Genomic DNA, 22,339 nt, shown 5'->3' on the forward strand with positions numbered 1-22,339 from the left:
GTCTTCTATTGAAGAAAAAAGTTGAAATTTGATTAATCACATGTTTGTGAAACGGATTCAGGTACAGTTGCACAGCCCTGACTTAAGAATTGTCTTAAGATATATTAAGATATATTTAAGATTGGTTATGGAACCAAGGCCTAGTCTTAGGCTGGTCTTAACCTTATAACGCATGCAACTGGTCCCCAGGGATTAAATACTGTTTGCTAAGTCTATGAAACTGCAGCATCTGAAACTGATTGAAACCCTCGCATTATAACCAAATCCTCCCCAGGGTACGGTGCACAAATGATTGACTTTTAAAAAACTCTCCCCGAACCCCTTCTTGCCCTGGTATGCGAGGGTTTTAATGATTCTTACCCTGGTATGCGAGGGTTTTATTGATTCTAGCCCGGGTATTCGAGGGTTTCATTGATTCTAGCCCTGGTATGCGAGGGTTTTATTGATTCTATCCCTGGTATGCGAGGGTTTATTGATTCTTGCCCTGGTATGCGAGGGTTTTATTGATTCTTGCCCTGGTATGCGAGGGTTTTATTGATTCTTACCCTGGTATGCGAGGGTTTTATTGATTCTTACCCTGGTATGCGAGGGTTTTATTGATTCTTACCCTGGTATGCGATGGTTTCATCTAGCCCTGGTATGCGAGGGTTTCAATGATTCTAGCCCTGGTATGCGAGGGTTTTATTGATTCTTACCCTGGTATGCGAGGGTTTTATTGATTCTTACCCTGGTATGCGATGGTTTTATCTAGCCCTGGTATGCGATGGTTTTATTGATTCTAGCCCTGGTATGCGATGGTTTTATCTAGCCCTGGTATGCGATGGTTTTATTGATTCGAGCCCTGGTATGCGAGGATTTTATTGATTCGAGCCCTGGTATGCGAGGATTTTATTGATTCTAGCCCTGGTATGCGAGGGTTTTATTGATTCTAGCCCTGGTATGCGAGGGTTTTAATGATTCTTATCTTGATGGCGATTTTATCTTTAATTGATTAAAAAAGTAATCTGATTAAATGAAAAGTAATCTATTCTCAATTTATTCATTCAGGCCGATGAGGTTAAGGCCTACCGATCGCTCAGGAGCTGTCGCTTTGCGTGAGTTAAGGATCATATCGACGACTGAATAATGGAGATAAATATATTAAAATTTCACGTCATAGAAAATATTTGAACGAGACCATTGAAGAAGAGCCTATTTTATTTCGCGGTAAAAAGTGTTTTCTTGTAATGGAACTGCCCCTGACACGTAAGGGGAGTATTATAGAAAGCATGCCAGTAGCTAATTTGTACTGACTGGTCTACCCCCGATAATTGACTATAGACTTTTTCATAATTTCAATTGACTGAAATGCAAAATACATTCATCAATATACTTCACATTGAAATGCATAATAAATACATTAATATGCTTCAAATCAAAATTCATAATACATCTGATGAATATTCACGAATTAAAAAGATTAATCGCCGGATTGTTTCATTAGAAGTCAAAGTGTGGTGTGGTTTTGCCAAGGTTTTTTAGGATCCGTTCTCAGAGATCTCTCACGAGGCAAAGTGGTGACAAAGAATGGGCGCCGTCCAAATTTCCTTATTTTCTCTAATTTCCAAATCGTAATTTTCTCACATGTTCAATCGCGCGTAGTTGGTTAATGCGGCCCGCATGTCAATCCACAAACGAGTCCAGAGCTGATATCCGTCTATTCGCACATAATGAAATGTTCCGCGACTGTTACTGTTTTCGTGTCCACAGTCTAAACATGGCGGACGTTGCTCGAGAGGAGAAACTGGCCGCTGCCCGAAAAAAGGTTCAATATACATTGATATAGCTCTATCTTCTATCGAAGACAGTTATTTCACCTGAAAGAAAACAATATTCCGCTTATGAAAATACTTCCTTGTCGGAAACCATACAAATACTGTTCACCCTACATTAATTCGAAGTGTCAATATGTCAAATCAAGATGAAACTTAACCCTTTCGGCTTCTTCGTAATCATACGTTATATGTTGATAACCTTTTACGGTTGCCCTCTCCGGTATTTTGACGCGAGGGGACTCCCTCCTATTTAAGACTTTTCCCCTGCCTCAGTATATTAATCGCTGTGGCTACTCGTACGGGACTAGGATCTGTACGCTAATAACTGTCGCTGATTGGCCGATTAACGGCGCGCATGCGTACAGAGGTGCACGACTTAGAAAATTCAAGGAAAGTTTGGAGAATAGAATTAGAGAAAAATAGCCGATAGAGCGAGACTCGAACCCGGGCCAGTAAATTACTAGCGCAGCATCATACCACTAGACCACCGAGCTCGCTGACAGTCGGTCGAATGTTTTAACTACATATAGCCTCACCTTACCCTATCCCTTCCCGTACACATAATTCCAGAGTTATCCGACGGGTGCATACGAATAGCCTACGGAATTATTCGTTCGGGTCCGTACGAGTAGCCACTTCGAATATTAATAGTATAGTAATAGTACGAGTCGGTATAAACAAATGTCGCATGCCCGAACGGTTGTAACGAATATACTGGAACCCTTCTGCCGATAAGTTCCCTCCCTTCTTCATCATGTTGAAAATTCTCTGAATTTTACATATTCCATTCATTATGAGATCAGTGAGTCTCTAAACACTGACATGTCCTGACCCACTACTAGCTTGGTTTCGCGGGCATACGAACGCACCACGTCGTATTTTGAATCTAAAGTAAATGGGGTCTAACTGCAGTTTGGGTCACCTTTCCACTGTGTGGCGCTAGTGTTATTAAAGAATAGTGTTATGGTAAGGTTAGGTACTTAACCATTAGGGACACCTAAACTGTAGTCATACCGTAAATGGAAAAACTCCAAGCCACACTGACAGGACAAAACTGCATTCACTCCAAAAACTTTTCGATTAAATGTACTTTGAGTGTACTCAGCCTTGGCACTGTCTTTCTATACTTCCGTTTCTCTTTCTAGCTCAAGCGATTTCGTAAAACTAAATCCGGTCAAAAACCTGCTGAAGACACGCCTCCTAAATCCCACAAGAAACGATCGGATACTGTTATTGAAAATGATATCAAAGACGTAAGATTAGTAGAGTAGGCTACACTTCATAAATCCCAATGCAGGCGACGCGGGGATAAGGCGCAAACAGGAGACGGAAACATGTTTCCGAGCGTTACCGAGAAACACAGTTTTGGGCATTACGTTTCTGAGACCAAACATTTGTTTCCGTGTTTCTGTGATTCCCTGCGTCGTCGCGTGCATTGGGCTTAAATCATACCTGAGATAAGCTGAGCTTTGTCTTAATCTTAATGAATGTACAACTGGATTCTTACCGTTGTCTTACCTTCTTTCCATCCTCTACGTCTCGTGGTTTCTATGTAAAACATGTCTTTCTGTTAACTATAAATTCTAACTTCGTACGAAAGATTTGTCGACTTTCTATATCGATCAGTCATCATTCGATCCCAGGTCATTCTTCTCCGCTCGATTTATTCGATTTCAGTCCTAGTTTATTACTTATTACTCATTTTCAGATTGTCGTTGAAAATCACCTCGATGTGAATCATATTAGCGATGAAGTCGAAGAAAAAAATAAACTAAACAGGTAGGGTCTAGTCCGTTGGCCATCCAGAAAAGATTACCAACAGAAAAGGGTACTTATTCAAAAAGAAAATGGCACCGAAAACTAAGCATGCTCTATTAATCTCCAAACCTTTATTGACACAGCTGAACTTTCTGGGATATACGTTATTTCCGATGAATGGCACAACAAAAGTGGGTGGGAAACAATTCGGGATTGATTTTGAAAAAGCATTCAGACACGCCCCTTGACCCAGGTCCACAGTTGTGAGTTAGATAAATTTTGACTAGCATAGCCTATTGCTGTTAAAACATTTTCCTTTGATTTGTTTGACCCTAGTGTCTCAAACTTAACTGTGTTACTCAGGTCCTGGTTTGTATCTATGACTATGCCCGTGGGCAAGTTTGGTCTATTTTGAGGTAATTTTAATCCATCTTTGTTTTCAGGGTAGAAACTACTGATGATGTATTTGAGTCGGGGGTTCTACAGCCGAACAACAGTGTATCTCCGCATCGTCACGTTGGTAGTTTACCCGTGAATGGAAACTCTGCAAACCACTCAGCTGATACTGAACTAAAAAACCGAAACGATTCGAATCCGAAGTCAAACGGAGGAACTTTAGTAGAATTAGACTCTAATGTTAGCAATTGTGATAAATCGGTCAATAACTCGCACATTTCCACTGCTGCTGCTGCTAAAACTCCTCCTAATTCACCGCATTCTGCAGCGGCTAGAGTAACATCTCCCTTTCAAAATCTAGGAAGGTAAGCTCGTGGAAAAAATGTTTCATTTGTAGAAGAACTAGCAGTTGTAGTTCGGATCTAGGCCCTATGACGAGTGAAATATATACCAGTAATTTTTGGTTGATACTGGTCAGAGTTGCACTAACTAGTACTGATATACAATTTTTCAGGACTACGCCATCTATTGAGGGAATGCAGCAACTTTCGCGTCAGATAAACGGCTTGTTATCTCAATCATCGTCGTATCTGAACGGCGGCGACGACGTCGAACCGGATCTGGATAATTCCCTCGCCGAACTCGAGGTAAGTTTGTCCGTCATATTTATGTCATGGCAATTTATGACTGAAGAAGCCGGTGCTATGCTAGTAAAACTAACTTATCCTGACATAAACCTGACATAAATCTTTTTCTACTTTCTATAAACGCAGTTGGTAAATGTGAGTTTTTACTTAAAATCTGTAAATGGTTTAAGCTTTTTGGTCGAAGGTGAACTATTGATATGATCTTGAAATTCTCATTCATGGATGTTTATTTATGTTTCGTTTCTGTTGCAAGCCCCTCGTACAGTCTGTTTGTCCATGTGTCTTTCAGCTTTTTAATAGTCGGTTGATCTTGTTGAAACTTGGGCACAATGTTAGTATGGGGGTCTAGTTTTTTATTGCAAAGAATGGGCCGAGTGCATCACCTAACGACAGAAGTAGGCACTAAAAACTGTTTTTCGGCGACATGATCTTGAACATGACCTCGTAACTAAGGAACAGGGCTAAAATTCAAAAAGTTTTCTTGACAAAATTTAGCTACTGGCCCTAGATACAATATATCCAAATTGTAATGGGGACCAATTCATGGTAATTTCGGAGTTCAAGCCTGAGCCAAAGATCTGTTGTCGCTTACAGCTAGTCATTCCTGTTTTTTCCAGACCAGAAACAAAGATTTAGCGGCTCAACTAGAAAAACATAACCAAACCAATCATCAGTTATCGTTTAGTTGCGAAGAACTGGTAAGAAACTGATTCTGAATTTACAGATGTTCATTCATGTTGTTCTATGAAATACGTATATGTACTTGAATTGAATTGCCATTTTGTAGAAAGGACAGAATGTTAAATTACAAGAGCAGATGATGAAAGAACGTCAACGCTTCGAGGAACAGTTACGAAAAGAGATTGGAGCTTTGAAAGAACAGTTGCAGGTAAGATTTTCTGATTCTAATTGCTGAGTTTTAAACTTCGGTCAGGGATTTAATATTATCGTAACAACATGGACAGAATATTTCACTAATGATTATGGTGACATTACCAATCAAATCGACATATTTATTGATACCAGTTTTAAGACCATTTTCACCCTGTAATAGAATCGTCAAATTGCTAAGAATCATAATTTAAATGTTGTCTATTTGCGAAAAGTACTGAAAATGTTAACCTGTTTGTCTAGGTCCATATCCAGACGATTGGTATACTAGTAGCTGAGAAATCAGAACTACAATCTTCATTATCTCAATCACAGAAATCTGCTCAACAGAGACTCGGTAAGGGATGGCTGTTAGGATTAGATTATGTATGTAGAAAGTGTTGACGTTCTTGAGTACATAAGAGATTCGAGTAAAATGTGGTTAGGCCGTATTAACTATTGTAGTTCCCACATTACTGGGAAATCGGAAAAACAAAGATTGTATTTTGCATATGATAGATTTTCCTCTGATCTTGGAAGTGTTTGGAAAATTCCTTTTACGCTTCATGTTGCATAGTTCTGGGATATCGCTTGCTTGCCCGAGGACAACTTTCTTCAGCAATTTTTCTTTGAAAAATGACCAATGGAAGCCTGTAGAATTTTGAATTCATGTTGAACTAGGAACTATGTATCGTATATATCATGAGATGTTTTTATTTAAAATTATTGTTAAAAATTTATTTAGATGAATTGGAAGTTCTGTCTGGCCGGTTAAAAGCATCGCGACAACGTGTCGCCGATTTGGAGAAAACGTCGACCACATCAAATCAAAGCAGTAAAAAGTTTGAAAAGGTACCGACGATGATTATCCAATCAATGAGTATTTATATTTAGCGTAACAGAAGATGGATCAGTCATCAATTTATGTCTCATCTCATTAATTGTTGTTATTTATTATTACAGAATAGCAAAGAACTGTCGAAAGAAGTCGATCGCTTGAAAATAGAAATATACAAAGTCAGGTAAGAGTGGCTTTTGCTGTCACTGTCTGTTAGTTCTAGGGTTCGTAGCGGTTAATGGAAAGTTGTGAAATTGAAAATGTCCAATTCCAGGCCTGGAGAGTCATAGAATTGACTTCAAAATCACTGAGGTTATGGAAAAAGTCTTGGAAGGAATTGAATTTCCGAATCTTGACGTGCAGTTTTTTGTAGGCCTGTACATTCTACGTGGGTTATTACGAATGATGTTTCCTGCTTTTCATTTTTTCAGCAAATCAAGTGAAGATTTACGACAACAGAATTCGGAATTACAGGAGAAATTAAACGGTAAAGTGTCGGAGTGCGCGAACTTGAACCAGACGGTGAAAGATGTGAAACACGAGCTCGGTATGAAAGACGTTCTCTTACAGCAGGTAAAGTTTCATTGCAAATAAAGACGAGGGCCCGGTCTCATCGTCCTCGCTTGCCAGGGTTTGATTGCCTTGTATCGGTAGAGCGAATTTGCTGGTGAAAGACTGATTGGCTTAATACATAGACTGGTCGTCCCGAATGGCAAACTGTCCACCTAAGAAATCTTGGGCGGTGTAATAAACCAATGAAGGGTCTGTGGTCAGGTTTTCTATTGGCGTGAGCTTCAGCGGGAGGCAATCAAACCCTGTCAAGCAAGGATCGGTTTCGTGGACTGGGTATGAAAATAACTACTGGCTGTAAATCCTTAACCTGGGTGACAACCACCATAGATTGTAACAACTAAAATTTCTAAGTGTTTCTAGAGATTATTTTGTCCCCAAATCTCTGAAACTCAGCCCTGGCATCGCAGAGTTTGAACGCTATAACTACTGTCTCATTGGATGATGTATTTTTTGCAGCTTTCTAATCAGACTGCGAATAGCAACGAATCGGCACAAATGGTGCAGTTATTGAACGCGGAGAAAGTCGAACTGACAAACCGCCTCGAAAACTACAATGAAGCATTCCAGAAATTAACCGCTGAACGGGACCAGATAGCTGTCCAGTATCAACAGTATATCGAACAGTTGAAACAGCGCGAGACTCAGTTACAGGAACAGGTATATTCCTTCCTTGAAAAAAAAAACCTAATGCCGGAGTTGAGAGTTTGAAAACGAAATACAGTCAAATTCGCTCAATTCAGCTGGGTTTAATCCAGATCTCGATCTAATCCGCCGCCAGGTTTAGAGACTGATGATATTAACTTTAACCCGGAATTGTAATTTTAGGTTGAATCTTTGATCGAAGAACGAGATCGAATGCAAAAACGACACGAAGAACTCGATGATATAATCTCACGGTTGAACTACGAACTCGGTAATTAATTGATTACTAAACTACTACGTTAGGATATTGTATTCATATGTGTATTTCTTTTTAACCACGTAGCATTCAAGAATTTGGAATTTGAAATTATGTATGAATATAGATATTCTGACAAGAAAATGATAATAGCAGAGATGCTAGTTTTCCGGAAATATCCGGAATTCCGGAAATTTAGGATCGCCGATGTCAATAAGACCAGGTCAAATACGGTAGTGGCTGGAATTGGAAAAAAGATATTCTTCTTCACCCGGATAGCGCGCGGCATAAGAAGGCAGCGAGGGATGTGAAGCACAACGAATGTCTGCCGTCGTATTTTCAGATGAAAGATGCCGATCGTCATACTGCATCTCCGGCGATGCAAAAACGCAAAATTTCTTCTGGGGGAGAATTTTTCAGACCCCCGTTCTAAATTCCGGAATTTTGGTACTTTGGCCCTAGCATCTCTGTAATAGGATAACTTGCTAAACGAAATAGTATTTTATCAATAGTGAAATTCCTATGAACTTATTTGTCAGCTTTAATCTGTGCCTTGACGAATTTTCCCGCCCGATCTTCTTACAGCCAATCAGAATCCGTCCGCCGGCGAAGATCTACAGACGTTAGTTCAAGAGTTGAGCAGTCAGTTACAGAAGGTGAAACTCGACTACGAGGAATTGACCGCGAAATATCAAGCCCAAGTTCGCGATAATTCTCAGTTGAGCCGGTAAGTCAGTTAGACAAGAATAATCACTTAGCTAGAAATCAGGGAATTAAAGTCAATTAAAAGTGGTCACCCTGATGAGCTTCATGATGATTCATTAGTTTATTATCACTGACATGTACATTACGTGTGAATCATGAATAGAAATTATAGAAAAAAGGCCCAGCCCAAATTAAGACATATAAGTCACTTAATAAATGAATAGAGTTAATGTAGATAAAATTTATACTTGAAATATTGTATTCAAAAGTGAATTTCTTTTTGACCATGCAGCGATCGAGAACATTTTGAATGTAAAAATTTGATGATCAGACAATATACTTCATGTGAATTGAAACTGTTTGTCAAGGTTAATATGTATTATATGCGTTGAACTTGGTTTTTCAAGGTTTGTCGACGAACGAGAAGTGCGAATTCAAGAACTCGAGAGCACGGTGGAGAAACTGTCGGAAAACTCGGTCGATCACAATCAGTTACTGGAGAATTTACAGAGCGATAAAATGGCTTTGAGTCGCGCGATGACGCAGAACAAAGAACTGAAAACGCAACTCGCCGAGCTTCAGAACGGTTTTGTGAAAATGGTGAGAGATTCGTCGGTGAATACGCGGAGAGGATATCCACGCGAATTGTTCTATATTTTGTAAACGATGTTTTGAATTTTTTCGCAGAGTCACGAGAATATGGATTTATTAACTCAACTACAAAACGAGCAGCACGTGTCGAAGGAACTAGGAACTCGTTTGGGCCAGCAGGAAGATGAACTGAAAGAGATCAGGGAACAGGTATGTACTTCAAAGTGTTTTCTTATTGCTGTAGGTACGTGTATATTTAAAACGATTCAACCGCAATTGAGGTATTGCGACATCGAGCTTCTCCAAATCTCATCATAAAACCAATCAATCTAGTCCCAAATTAAGAATGAAAAATAAAAAGTTCAAAAAGTTTCCTTGAAATTTAGTTGATTCGACATTTCAACTTGCGAGAATATGTTCGAGATTAATTTAGTGATGATTTAGTTGTTCTTGAAGATAACTATTTGGATATAGTTGAATAAACTATAGCTCAAGAAAACTTTTTGGACTCATTCTTGATAGTGTGGGGTTTTGTATCAGTTTTACAACATGGACGGTGTTTCATTAACGGTTGTCAATCAAGTCTTTGATACATTTTAGTTGAAATGACCTTGTTGAATTTTAGTTGAAATGCCTGGATTATTTGAATGCGATTTCTACGTAGGTCGTTACGAAGGAGACGCAGTTGAGACATCTTCACGAAGAGCAGACGTTGCATAATAAACAGATGTTCCAAGCTGAACAACTCGAAGATCGAATACGACACTTCGAAGCTCAGGGACAACTCGTCGATACGCTTCAACGAGAACTCAACTCAGCTCAGGTATTTGATTTACCATCCGAACCGCTGACTACATGAAACAAAACGTTAAGTGTAGAAAAAAACGCAATGCGAAATAAAACTAATACTGGATTATTATGTTAATACTCAAATGCTATGAGCCAATTTCGAAACTGATTTATTATCCAAGAGTTGTAAAAATATAACAAGTTTACGATGTGATATGCGATGCCTGAAGCAGCTAGAATATAATCAGTGTGTTGTTGATTTTGGGGGAGAGACCCAAGTCGGAATTCACTTTGGAATCAGTGTTTTATGGAATGATAGCCGACTCTATGAGTCCTAGCATTTATATAGATGGGGTAGATTAATTAGTTTTACTTTGTATTATGGGTTCTTTCTTCAATCAGTCATTTGTCTATGGAAACCAACCTGTATTTAGTGCCTTGGTTTGAAAATGTCATTCTCAATGCTTTCAGGATACTATAAATGCGCTTACCAGTCAAAATACGGAACTGAAGAATCTGCTGCGTCAAGCTAGCGAAGTTGACCAAAGTGAAAATGCCAGTGAGACTGACGCCAAACAAGCGGAAATGGTAAATACATGTAGATCTTTTCTAGGTGTTAGACGAGAAGATACACAATATCCGTGTATGATGATGACGAGAGAAATCCCACAATAACGAAGCCAAGATTGAAAAATTCTATATCAGAATGGTTATGTTTGAGGAGTGACATTTCGGCTAACAACTGTTAGCCATCATCAGGCGTACTCAAAGTACTAGGTGTATTTATGCCATTTGTTAACACTGGTCTATGCGTGTCTATGTTCAGGTGCACGCCTTATCGGCTTCTGTCCGACAACTAGAAATGGAACGAAATGAAGTCCTGAATCAGTGTCGAGAGGAGACACGAATTCGACAAAGTTTGCAAGAAGAAATCATTCGACTTCAAAAGGAAAATGAGTTGCAAGGTACAGAATACTCGGCGTATGATAATGGATTAGATGATAATGTTAATTGAACCTAACATCTATATGAAATACCTACAAAGAAAGCTTAACCTAGTTTAATTGAAAGCTGTGATGAACAAATGGGTTTAGAGATTGATTTTTGACGAGGTTTGATTGGACTAGGTAACTAATTCTGTATGGGGCAGAGTAGGAGAAGGCTCTATGCCAGGCTGAGACCGGATTAATACAGGGGATAACTAGCAGGCATTGATTGCATGATCTTAAAACTAGTGGATGTTTCATATCGCACAGTTGACTAAATATTGAGATACAAGGCTCTTGAGGGATTTAGGGTTGAAATGTCGTAAAATAAGAAGCTGTTAACCAGAAGCTATGGGAAAGATTTACTTGGACCCGGTTCCGTAGTTGTGGTAGTCAGATTTAGTTAATTTTCAAAAGCCTTGGAACTACGCTACCGGTACGGCAGTAGTGAAACGATTCATCGTTGAAATTGTTTTGCTTTTTTACGCAGCGCCGTCGATGTTGAACGGAACGTACGTCACGAAGGAACAGTTCGACGCGATGCAGGCGGCGATGAAGATGCTCGAGGACAAGTACACGTCGGTGATGCGCGATAAAGCCGATCTCGACGATCAACGCGATCAGTACGAACACATCATACTACAATTACAAACTGAAACCGATACGATCGGTGAGTAAACGAAAATACGCCGGTCAGCTCGATGTGAAAAATTGCGAGAAACGGATGTCTGCTTAAAGAATTGTGGAAACTTTTGAAAAATCGGTTAAAAATCATGAAAATTAGTGAACAATTCAACAGCTGTCACTTGTCAAGATGTTTTTATCCCCTTTTCACGCCATATCCCGCGGAGATCATAATTTATACACAAGATATGTTAATTTTTAAGAAGCTTTAGCTTCTTTTTCATCCCTTAACCATCTGAGCGCCACTTTGATAATTGATGAGCACGTTCGAGGTTTCTTTTGGGTATTGAGGAAAAACTTATTGATATTTAATTTCTAGGCGATTACATCTCGTTGTACCATCAGCAGAGAGGGGTTCTACAGCATCGAGAACAAGAGAAAGAGGAATACATTGTTCGTTTGACTCGTGAACGTGAGGATATGCAGGTAACTAAACAGAGTTGGGGATCTATCATCATTTGGCAGGATTTAGGAAGCAGGTTTGTGCGTGGATATCCACTGCGGGCTTGCTAGTAGCTGATGAGGACGGGCTATTCGAGATAGGCAGTTCTGTCTGTAGTGGCTACACGGCTGAATGTTATGGGCCCCTACTCTAACATTGGGATTTTCCTTTAGGCAGGATATTTGCAAAGTAAAAAGGTTTTTAGGCTTCCATTCGAACCTGATGGCATCAATACTCTGCTGGGGCACGAAACCCTGTGCATGTACCTGCGCACTCGCGCTTATTACGCATGGCTGTGATGCCATCAGGTTCAAATCCCTCCCGATGGAGGATGGCGGAATCTTTATGAAAGCTTAATTATGCATTTGTCTGCCACGACATACTATTGCAACTCGTTTCATAGAATTTGTAAACCATTTTGGATGATTTCAGAGTAAACTCGGTGAACTTCAAGCGCTTGTGATGAAACTGCTGCAAGAACGCAATCAGTTGAATTCGTCGTATAACAACGGCGGCGCCATTCTGGACAACCAAACTCTGTCGTTATCGGCTGTTGCAAACCACGATAACATCGCGAATAATATTCACGATAAATCATTCGGAAAAACATTAGACAGCTCGCAACTTGACGGTAAATATCTTGATCAATAGTTCATAGAGTGCATTTCGCATTTGTCACAGTCTTTCCAATGATCTTCAATACATTTTGTAACTCACATGATTCTATTTCAGTTGAACTTCTAGTGTCTTCTTCAAAATCCACGAATAGCTATTGCGTTATATTCTAACAGGTTCATTTCACTCTTCAAACCAAACTACATTTCCATCATTTCAATTTATCCAATCCAGTGCCTCTTACTGATGTAGGCTACGCATGCATCTATCTCCACTCCATCCTAATTTTTTCATCCAGTTTAGTAGATTAGATTTTTGGATTCTTCTGTATCTTGTCTTCTAGAATCATTAGGACTTTTCTTTCATAAGTAGAGTTGCCGGAATCTTTTTTCTCTGGTTTTAAGTTTTTATCACTTTTTACGAAAGTTTAACATAGTTTTCAGGTTTTTCAACTTAGTTTTTAACTGAAAATTTAGCAAATGGGCGACTTAAGATTTTGTCAGGACTGTTAGAATTGTTTTCCAGATACATGCAGAAAGCTTTCCCTTGAAACGGTTAGTTGCTTACCGGTAGTCATGATTTCAACTCGTGAATAATTTTATTTCCAGATTGGCCGGATTATACGAGTTCAGGAACGGGTTCGGATAGCGATGTGAGCGAGGTTGAGGCGATCATCGCGACGCGCGGCGAACCGATCTCCGTCGGTACGAACATCGAAACGGATTCCGCAGATCATCATCGCCATCATCCTTCTCAACATCATCATCATCATCATCACCAGGAGCAACTAACGAAAAATACCGTAACGACTACGACCATTCCGCAAGACAACACCGCTTCGAAAATCATGCATTTAATTACGGAAATCGGGAACAAGACAAACTCTTCACTAGAGTTGGAATCGAGTCATATTGTACCTTGTAAATGCTGCCATGGACGTCTTCAAGTTGTGTAACGACACAACATCTCAATTGTAGATATTATATATATATATATATATAGATATAGATATATATTTGGGTTATTTATTTATGGCGGTTTCGAGGACATTAATACATACCTCCAGCATTGATTGCTGCTTGAAAATTAGCGTTTGTTTTCGTGCCTTCGGGTGATTCTCCGATAATAAGGTACCGGCATCGCTTTACTGTGGCAAGCATGGATCCGCCAGGTTCGTTAGTGGTTAGCAGATTACCGCGCTTCAATTTATTCTACATTGCAGTTACTTTTCTTATTGGTAAATCATTTTTCAGTGAAATCAATACCACACGCTGTGAGTGAGAAGGTGACCTCTATTCGATGACTTGTTTGATGATATTACGATTTAGGTGCCTAAAATTTCAACTCAATTTTCACTATGAATAACCCGGTATATTGTTTGACTATTGTTACGCGTTGAATTAGTTCGAATTCATTGCAGGAAAATGTTTAGAAACGTTTTGATTCTGTGATACACCGGCAAATGACAGTATACGCTACAATGCAAACCAATTAAAAATACACTTATTTTGTTTCATTCATTGCTGAATTTTTCAGTTCTGCTGTGGTTTGAAAGTATCATCGAAATTACGTAATTTTTAGAAAAACTAATGCTGTAGATTTATGAGTGGAAACTTTAGTTTAACGATGTTTATCGCGCAGACTACTGGCTTTTGAAATGAAAAAAAGTCTCGGCCTGGATCTGTGAATCCCAATTTCAATAAATGTCAGTAGATATAACCGAGATACTCTGCATCGATAAAACTATATGTGAAGCTTCCACTCACTAAAATTCATCGTATAATTTTCACTTTCCTTTTGGTTTGATTTTTTGTGATGCATGAATCTATTTTGTGCTTGTATATGATCTGTGTACAGTACTCGGAAGGGATCAATGGTGCTTTTCTAAAGCCGGTAGTTTTAGAATGATGTGCACCCATTTTGCGAGGTTTTTTTTTCTGAATGACCTAATACTGTAATATGCGCTGACATCAGGTTTCATTCGACATTGACCGCATTATCGAAAGGGCTTTTTATTTGCATTTCGAGGAAATCCTATACACTATAAACTGTCTAGGCGGTTCAATTGAAAAGTCTATATTACCAATGTGTGCATTGTCGACACTAGGAAGTCGCATTGCCAGTTTTAGCTGTTGGTAACAGCTTGTTCATTAAACCTCCTGATATGAAAATCGTCATAAAACTTTGAATGAAAACAAAGTATTATGAAAATGACTGACGTATATATCATCAGATTTTTGGAAAACGCAATCCTCATTGAAACATTATTCTACTACCGCATTCTAAGCCTGTAATTATATAGGGTGTAAATGTTATCAAACTGTGATAGAAGAATCGAAATGAAGGACCTTTGAATAACAGATAAATAGACTCTGCTCGCTTCAGCCAGTTTATTCCCTAAATTGTTTGCTAAAATAAAAGCGGAGTCTACTGTGTAAAAGCTGATTTATCCTTCTCCGAGATCTTTTCATCGGGGAAATTGTTCAATCCTTTCCTGATTATTATTATTATTATTAATATTAGTATGTTATTAGTTTATAAGTTATCTTTTTTGTACGTGCTGTGCTTATTCCGTAGAATGAGGACACCTCGACGCGTGGTGTCACCAGAATTTCTACCCTTCGATCGGTTTGACTTCGAAACTATCGAAAACACGCGATTCTAGTGACGTCACGCGTCAACGTATCGATATCCGATTATCGGTGTCCGGAGGAAGGAATCGATCGAAATTTAATGTTGTTAACCGATGTTACGTTTATTGTAAATACATAAGAACAAAATGATTTAATATATGATTATATACCGGTATACGAAATGTACATACACATTCATCATTCTAGTCGCCTGCTTTGTACAGAAATTTGCTAATTTTTTTTTTTTTCGTCAAATTACGCCGGTTGCAGTGTTCTCGGTAAAGTTTGGCCCTCGAAAAGAGTTAAGATTAGTTCAGTTCAAATGTTTAACACTCGAAGAGTGAAATGTTTACCGAGAACCGTCCGACTGTGTCCAGCGGTATAAGGAAGTCTTGTATCGTTGAAATGTATGTCTGCAGAAATTATTTGTCCGCGCGTTTTGAAGTTGTCGGGGAGGTGTTAGGATATTTCTGGTGAAATGAAAAATAAAATACATTAACTCAATAATCTGACTGCGGGGTTTGTGTATGGTGATTTCCATCTTAACCATTTATTTGTTTGTTTCTAATAAAACACTGCTACGAAGTAGTAGTTTTTTGAGGTTTGATGTATTCTAGACAAATTACCCCCCATTTAATGCCGTAATCGCTCTAATTAGTAGTCGAATAAAACGCTCGAATCCGTGTAAAATGTAGATAAATGAAGAAGTCCCACGACTCGAATTTTATCATTCAAAATTCTATGGCGGGGACTTCTTTATTTAATTACTTTAATGATTCGTACGAAAATTAGACGTGAATTTTCATCATCATATGTTCGATTTTCTTTTTCATCGGGCTTTTGATCTATATTTATGGGGCTGCGCTTTGAAAGCGCTATCTAACTTAATGGGAGTTTCTTTGTTGCCAAAAAACCAACACATTCATTGTCACTAATATTCATGTGTACAGGATAGTCTCGATCTATTCATACATACATTGTAAATTACGTTTCTGCTGTGTGGTGATCATCAAAAATAATCAAAAACACTCTTTGAATCTATATTTTTGTAATCGCTCGTAAATTTATTCAACTGTTTTTTCGCTGCCAAGTTAAAAGAATAAATGGATCAGCATTCAGATTTATTCTTAGTTATCCAGTACGATTAGTCGATTGTACGTTGAACATTGTATTTAAGGTATTGTGTATCAGATGAAGGGAGTATATTCAAATTGATTTGCCTCATAATAAATGAATTAGGTACAACATGAAAATTCGTTTCTTATTTCACTCATGAGTGGATTGAAAATCTGAATTGAGGACTGAGGAGTTTTTGATGGCCCAGTATGCCGGATTTGAGAGCTGCGACCAGTTTCATAATGAATGTGAAACTTTTGATGAGCGGATGCAACAGTAATGTGTGCGGTCGAGTCTCGTGATGCCATCGGGTTCGAATCCCTGCCGATGAAATTTCAGCGGGAGTGTTGAATAACGTCATCATAATATTAAAGGTTTACCTTCACCCGAATCTACGAGCAATCATCTCAAATGATTGCTCGTAGTGGCATCAATGAAATCTTTCACTTTATTGTGATCGGATTTAATTGTTAATTATCCACTGATCAGGAATGTCAAAGAAATCACCTTTATCTAAGAACTATCGTTTATCAAATTTCTTGTTGAGTAAGGAATATATGATCTGATCGTTCACTATCCGGAATTGCGGCTGATGTAAATCGCTCTTCTGGTTTCGCGATAGCAGCGGACGACGACGAAGTACGTAGCGGCCGCATGCTCACTTTCATCGGCGGTAAAATCAATTGCGCCGAATGTTGCCGCACGAACCGGCGTTCGTCTGCTGTATCACCATCCTTCCTGAGACTGCTTCCGAATATTTGCGAGTCGGTCATCGTACGATCGATGACTTCTAATTGTTTACGTTTGTTCAGTAATTCCCGTACGAACTTCCTCCGCCTAACCTCGGGTGACATGTCCCGAATTTCCGCGTGGATCAACGGATAAACGTCATAGTAGGTCGAGTTCGGGCCGTAACGGCCCAAATTACCCGTATTCGTTGGGTCGGCGGCGAAATGTTTGGCCACCCCGCGCAGAACGTTTTTGTAAGCGATATGATCGCGCATGTTCTCGCGTAAATGACCGGCAAGACCTGCGGATTTTTGCCGATAGAATTTCTCCTCTTGTTTTATGTGATACTTCCTCACGTCTAAGTGTTGTTGTTCGTTTTTGTTGAGAGCCACGACTTTATTACTTCTGGCGTTACATTGTCGTTTAATCGACTCGATTTTCGATTCGTAATGATACGATCGATTGTAGTGGTCGAAAATCAGTTTACGACCCGGCATCGTCGTGCAGATGATAATCCACAAGAGTTGAACTAGAATCGAATTTGGCACCCCTTTAACGGTAAACCCACGTACACTAATCCAAAAGATAGACAAGTACCCTTTTGGGGGAATCCTTCCACACTAATGTCACCGAAAAAGGAAACTATCTCATCACTGTGCAGGGGCTTTCCATTAAATGCACACACATGTATATACGCATAGCTTTTCATTTTCCTTCTCAAATTATACTTACGCGCTATTCATCATTTGGTGTTGACAAAAGATCGACGCCGAAAAAAGCGCTAATTTCCCATTCCTGCACATTAGAGTGCGGATGGCTATACAATTATGTCAGCGATATTGACTAGACGGTCCCACGGGTGTCGTAAAATATTTAATAATAAGCTGTCAGCTATTGAAAATTCATGGGAATCCGAAATATATCATAGACAAAACAATGTTTATACAAGCTCGGAACTTTACCTGACGACGCGGACGCGAAACAATCAACGATATCTCATGATATCAACGCAAGAATATCATATTCAATTCTCCGTTGCCTTCTCGATCCTCGCTTTAACTATGATCGCTGAATTTACCCAAAATAGTAATGAAACCAAACGCGGAAACTTTTGCAACTTCCCAATTCAGGCGAGATTCAATATTTTGATGATGTCTCTATTAATCCTTGTAATGGCTGTAGTAAATGCCAATAAGGTAAACATAGCGAAGCTCGGCAACTACACGGCAATTTCCATACCATTACATTAAAAATTACTTTTAATGAGAAAAAATTGCAGCTTCTTTCTACCAATGGAAACCGCCTCTTGTATACCGGTACTTAACGAACTTAGCAAATATATTCAGGTTTCAAATGACTGTTTACTTAAGTTGTTTAAAAATACTCTCCAATGTTCTGGGGTGTTTCACCGGGTAGTGATTACGCATAGAGGGACCTACTCGGTTTGTCGCATCTGTCAATCACTTGCGATAGAGCTTTTGAAGAAAACGTCATACAATTGAAAAGAAAAACAACTGGATATCTTGACCGGAGTCGTCAGGCGACAAATTATATATCCTACGGGCAAACTAGGTAAAAATTCACGGGAAACTAAACCCTGGGTTTATATAAAGTAGCGTCTTTCGTACGTCAAATAAAGGTCAGATATGAAATGGAATCGCCAGATGTTTTGTTTTACTGTCGTTGATTATTCTTTCAGAGATATTTTTTCTTACTGTCCACGAAACTCGGATCAGGTTAACAAGTATTTCACGCATGCACTTTGCTTACTTGTCCCTCTTTCATTACCTCAACGTCTATCATTTTTCGAAGAAAAGTCCTTTCATTCTTGCCCCCCCCCCCCGCCAAAAAAAAATAAGTCCATTAGAATTAGAATATGGCTTCATAGCAACTGAATCAGTGAATGAGTATTGAAACAGAGAAATGAATATTGCTCGATGCAGGACCGCGACCTGTGGAGGACTGGCCTGTCTACGTCACGTATTAGTTGCATAGATACGTGACCTAGCAACGTCTTCTTTGAGGAAAAACGCCCTGAGCCCAACTTCACCGTTTTCACACTAAATTGACGTAGAAGTAATAAATTCGGTATCATAATTTAAAAAAGTGTGTTATGGATTGGAATTGGGGACAGAACTCCACCTGTGGCCGACCTCCAAGTCGCCAACTTCCCAGCACAGCGAGTGAGTATATACGCGACGAAGAATCTGAAACGAAATTTGACCGAAAATAATTTAAAAAAAAATCAATGATCAATTCTTAATGAACAACTTATTGAATGTTACTGATAATGTTTAATGAAGGTTTTCGTCACTTTCTTCGACGATGGCAGAAGCATCAACGCGTTCATGGTTTCGAATCGTTGTTGATGTTTATCAGAGAAATCTAATCGTCTTTTCATGATTTTCAATGAAATCAAACAAAATATAATTAGACTAGTTGATGATACTGATGATACAAATATTGATATAAATCTTAGGTCAATACGTATTATCATCAGTCTTAATCATTGATAAGAGCGGGCTACATCCGTATCGTTAAAGAAAAGTAAAATATTACCGCAATTCAAATTCATTTGCAAAATGATTTTCGATAATTTACAGAGAAAAATAAGAGTAAAGAAAATATTGACTGCAGTTCATTCACATTGACTTCGAAATTGAAACAACAAGAACCACTTTATATGCGATCAGTAGCAGGCTACAAAAACGCCATTTTCAAAGATCCCGCCTGGAAACAATCAAAACTATTCCCGGGTATCGGTAACGGCAAGCGCAGAAGCCTCACGACTATATCGCCAACTGGTATGTATCAAATTACAAACAATATCAGCTCACGCGTAATAGATAATGCAACGACTGTATGACATATTAATATTACAGATTGCACTGGAGACATTAGACTGCCGCAAATTGATGCACGAATGAAGAAAAAGCAATCGAACAATGACTTGAACTGGGGTAGAAAATCTCGTGTGAACGTCTCACCAATTTATGACGACGACGAAGTGATTGCCCGACCAATCACTCCACCAAAACCAGTCGCTAAACCTTCCGCTTTGATTCCGCTGATCTTCGATAAGAGCTACACCGAGGCTATGAAAGAAAATGCGAAGAAAGATAAGGAAAAGAAGAATGGCCGCCGCAAGAAATCGAAGGCCAAGCGCGGAGTCACCTAAATCGCAGTAAATTTTCCAAACTTTCATTTTCACCTATGAATGAAGATACACGAACATTCCGCACAAAAATAATGAAAAATCATACTTTTATTTACAGCAAACCATCGAAACAAACCAACAAGTCAACGCATTTTTTAGCATTTACCATATCAGATTATAATCATTGAAATCTTACGAAATTATCTGCATCGAACTGACATCAAATTGGATCGGCTACCTTAGATTTGCCGAGATAGGGAAACCTAAAAACGAGAAAGAAGAACAGCGAATTGGCGATAGAGGGAAACGAAAGGACAATCATTGCTAAAGATGTGTCGATATGAAAATTGTATTCCCGGACTAGCCTTGTGTAGCGAAGGAATGATCTTCCATTCGCGGAATGATTAGATATTTCCAGCTTGATTTACAAATCTGGACTCCAAACCCACGAGGGCCTGCGTGAGTTGAGCAATAAGATTGTAATGATTGCTGGATGATTTTGTGCAGTATGACTACGAGTTGAGACTGAAAGAGCGGCGGGAGCGTGAAAGCGAACGGAAATGTCAACCTGTTAAATGGATGTGAATTCTCTCTTTGGACTCGTTATTTGAGCGGAGGGAAACAAGTTTGGAATGTAACCAGTTTCTGTAGAGTCGAATTGGGGCCTCAATTCGATTTTCTACTGTGGAACTGAGGGATGGTATATCTTATATGTCAGTTTGTTTTAGGGTTTTTGATGACGTGAATGTTCTGTTCGTAGTGACCCCGGTCTGTAAAAATTAACTGTTAGAATGTGTAAAAACAACGACAAATGCTTTAATTCAGAATCGAGTGTATGAATGTGGATTCTGGGCACTGTCCAGCAGGATCTGAGTGTACGAAAGTGGATCCTTGAAATGTAACATGGAATATTTGATATTATTTAACGGTTTTTAGGAGTGTTATATCTCGTGCTGTTGATTTTACGGTGTTTTGTTAATAATTCACGACGATCTAATTTTTTTTCGCTCTTTCCAAATTTATACGTGAATGTTTATTCGTCATCTTTCATTTTCAAATATATAATCTTTTAAATGCGTTATGTAATGAATATTTTTGTTTGAGTTCGTGTGTTTTGAGAAAATTGTTTAAGTAAAATATACGAAAAACTTTTATGGCGAATGACTACAGCAAATGGGATTTACGTACAAACTATGTTTACTTGTTGGTAAACAGTATTACATTCGTTGTTTTACCCTATACCCATTATGTTTGTTTGTTTCTGTTGGAGAACTCATCTGAATTCTTGCCTGTCTCTACCCTGCTGCGTTCCCCTCTCGACTCCATCGTTCTCTATTTACCCGGTTAAAAATGATTACTGCCGTTAATGGAGATGGTGTCAAACATTACAAAAAATCTATTTGCCCTATTCCAAGCATAGGATATTCAAATAATGTAGTGTATCCCAAATATTGGTTTTGTGAGACGAATGATTACTGTTCATGTGTCCACCGTCCTTGGAAGATCCTGCAGGTGACTGTTTAGTTGTCCTCAGCAGCGGACGCCAGATCAAAACGACACAATCATCATGTCAAATCTCTCAGGAATATTTATGATTTCGTTGATAAGCCTCTTTCATCATAAAGGTAAGTTTAAAGTTCTATTTCTAAACAAGCCAAATTATCATCCAGAATCCAGAATACAATCTATGGAAATCATTCACAATCAATGGTCATTAACGGTGGTTCAGTTAAGAAGGTTCAGACCACGACTTGTCTTAGAAAGTGTGTAATTATTTGTTTTATCTAAATTTCTTCATAAAGAAATCGCATCGTTAACCGACGAGGAACGTTGTACGGAAGATTTAACGTCGAGACCTAGGAATGTTTTGGCCAGGCCAGTTTTGAACCAAAGTGATACCGTTGAACTTAAAATGATGTTTGGTCTCGTTCAAATCATCGAAGTCGTAAGCTAAAAATCTACTTAGATATCCTAATTAAATCGAACTATATTTTCTGTCAAATCCATTCGCTAATCAATCTTTTAGAACGAACGAAAGCAAGCTATCACACTAGGATCCTACGTAGGAATGGTACGTTGAAAGTGCTTATTCGAACTT

General features: G+C 38.9%; 2 protein-coding genes across 2 annotated transcripts; one reads left to right on the forward strand and one right to left on the reverse strand.

Moving 5' to 3' along the window:
- The first annotated feature begins 1,756 nt into the window (after positions 1-1,756).
- On the forward strand, positions 1,757-13,631 carry LOC141908423 (golgin subfamily A member 2-like). Its single transcript, XM_074798471.1, has 23 exons — positions 1,757-1,804; positions 2,960-3,067; positions 3,523-3,593; positions 4,016-4,333; positions 4,483-4,615; positions 5,233-5,313; positions 5,403-5,504; positions 5,750-5,843; positions 6,231-6,337; positions 6,449-6,507; positions 6,755-6,896; positions 7,353-7,553; positions 7,722-7,809; positions 8,380-8,521; positions 8,907-9,099; positions 9,187-9,300; positions 9,755-9,913; positions 10,351-10,467; positions 10,706-10,844; positions 11,356-11,535; positions 11,869-11,975; positions 12,424-12,622; positions 13,215-13,631. Exons 1-23 carry the CDS (start codon positions 1,757-1,759, stop codon positions 13,559-13,561), a joined length of 3,249 nt encoding a protein of 1,082 aa, XP_074654572.1. The 3' UTR covers positions 13,562-13,631.
- Positions 13,632-16,329: 2,698 nt separating this feature from the next.
- Positions 16,330-17,880, reverse strand: LOC141908424 (uncharacterized). The gene has a single exon (XM_074798472.1). It carries the CDS (start codon positions 17,579-17,581, stop codon positions 16,886-16,888), a length of 696 nt encoding a protein of 231 aa, XP_074654573.1. The 5' UTR covers positions 17,582-17,880; the 3' UTR covers positions 16,330-16,885.
- Between the last annotated feature and the right edge of the window lie 4,459 nt (positions 17,881-22,339).

Source organism: Tubulanus polymorphus, chromosome 7 (assembly GCF_964204645.1).
Source record: "Tubulanus polymorphus chromosome 7, tnTubPoly1.2, whole genome shotgun sequence".
NCBI lineage: Eukaryota > Metazoa > Nemertea > Palaeonemertea > Tubulaniformes > Tubulanidae > Tubulanus > Tubulanus polymorphus.

Excerpts from the sequence above, each read along its gene's own strand:
- LOC141908423 (XM_074798471.1), top strand. The coding sequence starts at position 1,757 with ATGGCGGACGTTGCTCGAGAGGAGAAACTGGCCGCTGCCCGAAAAAAG. Across the intron at positions 8,522-8,906 it reads GATAATTCTCAGTTGAGCCG|GTTTGTCGACGAACGAGAAG; the intron begins GTAAGTCAGTTA and ends TGGTTTTTCAAG. Across the intron at positions 10,468-10,705 it reads ACGCCAAACAAGCGGAAATG|GTGCACGCCTTATCGGCTTC; the intron begins GTAAATACATGT and ends GTCTATGTTCAG.
- LOC141908424 (XM_074798472.1), bottom strand. The coding sequence starts at position 17,581 with ATGCCGGGTCGTAAACTGATTTTCGACCACTACAATCGATCGTATCAT.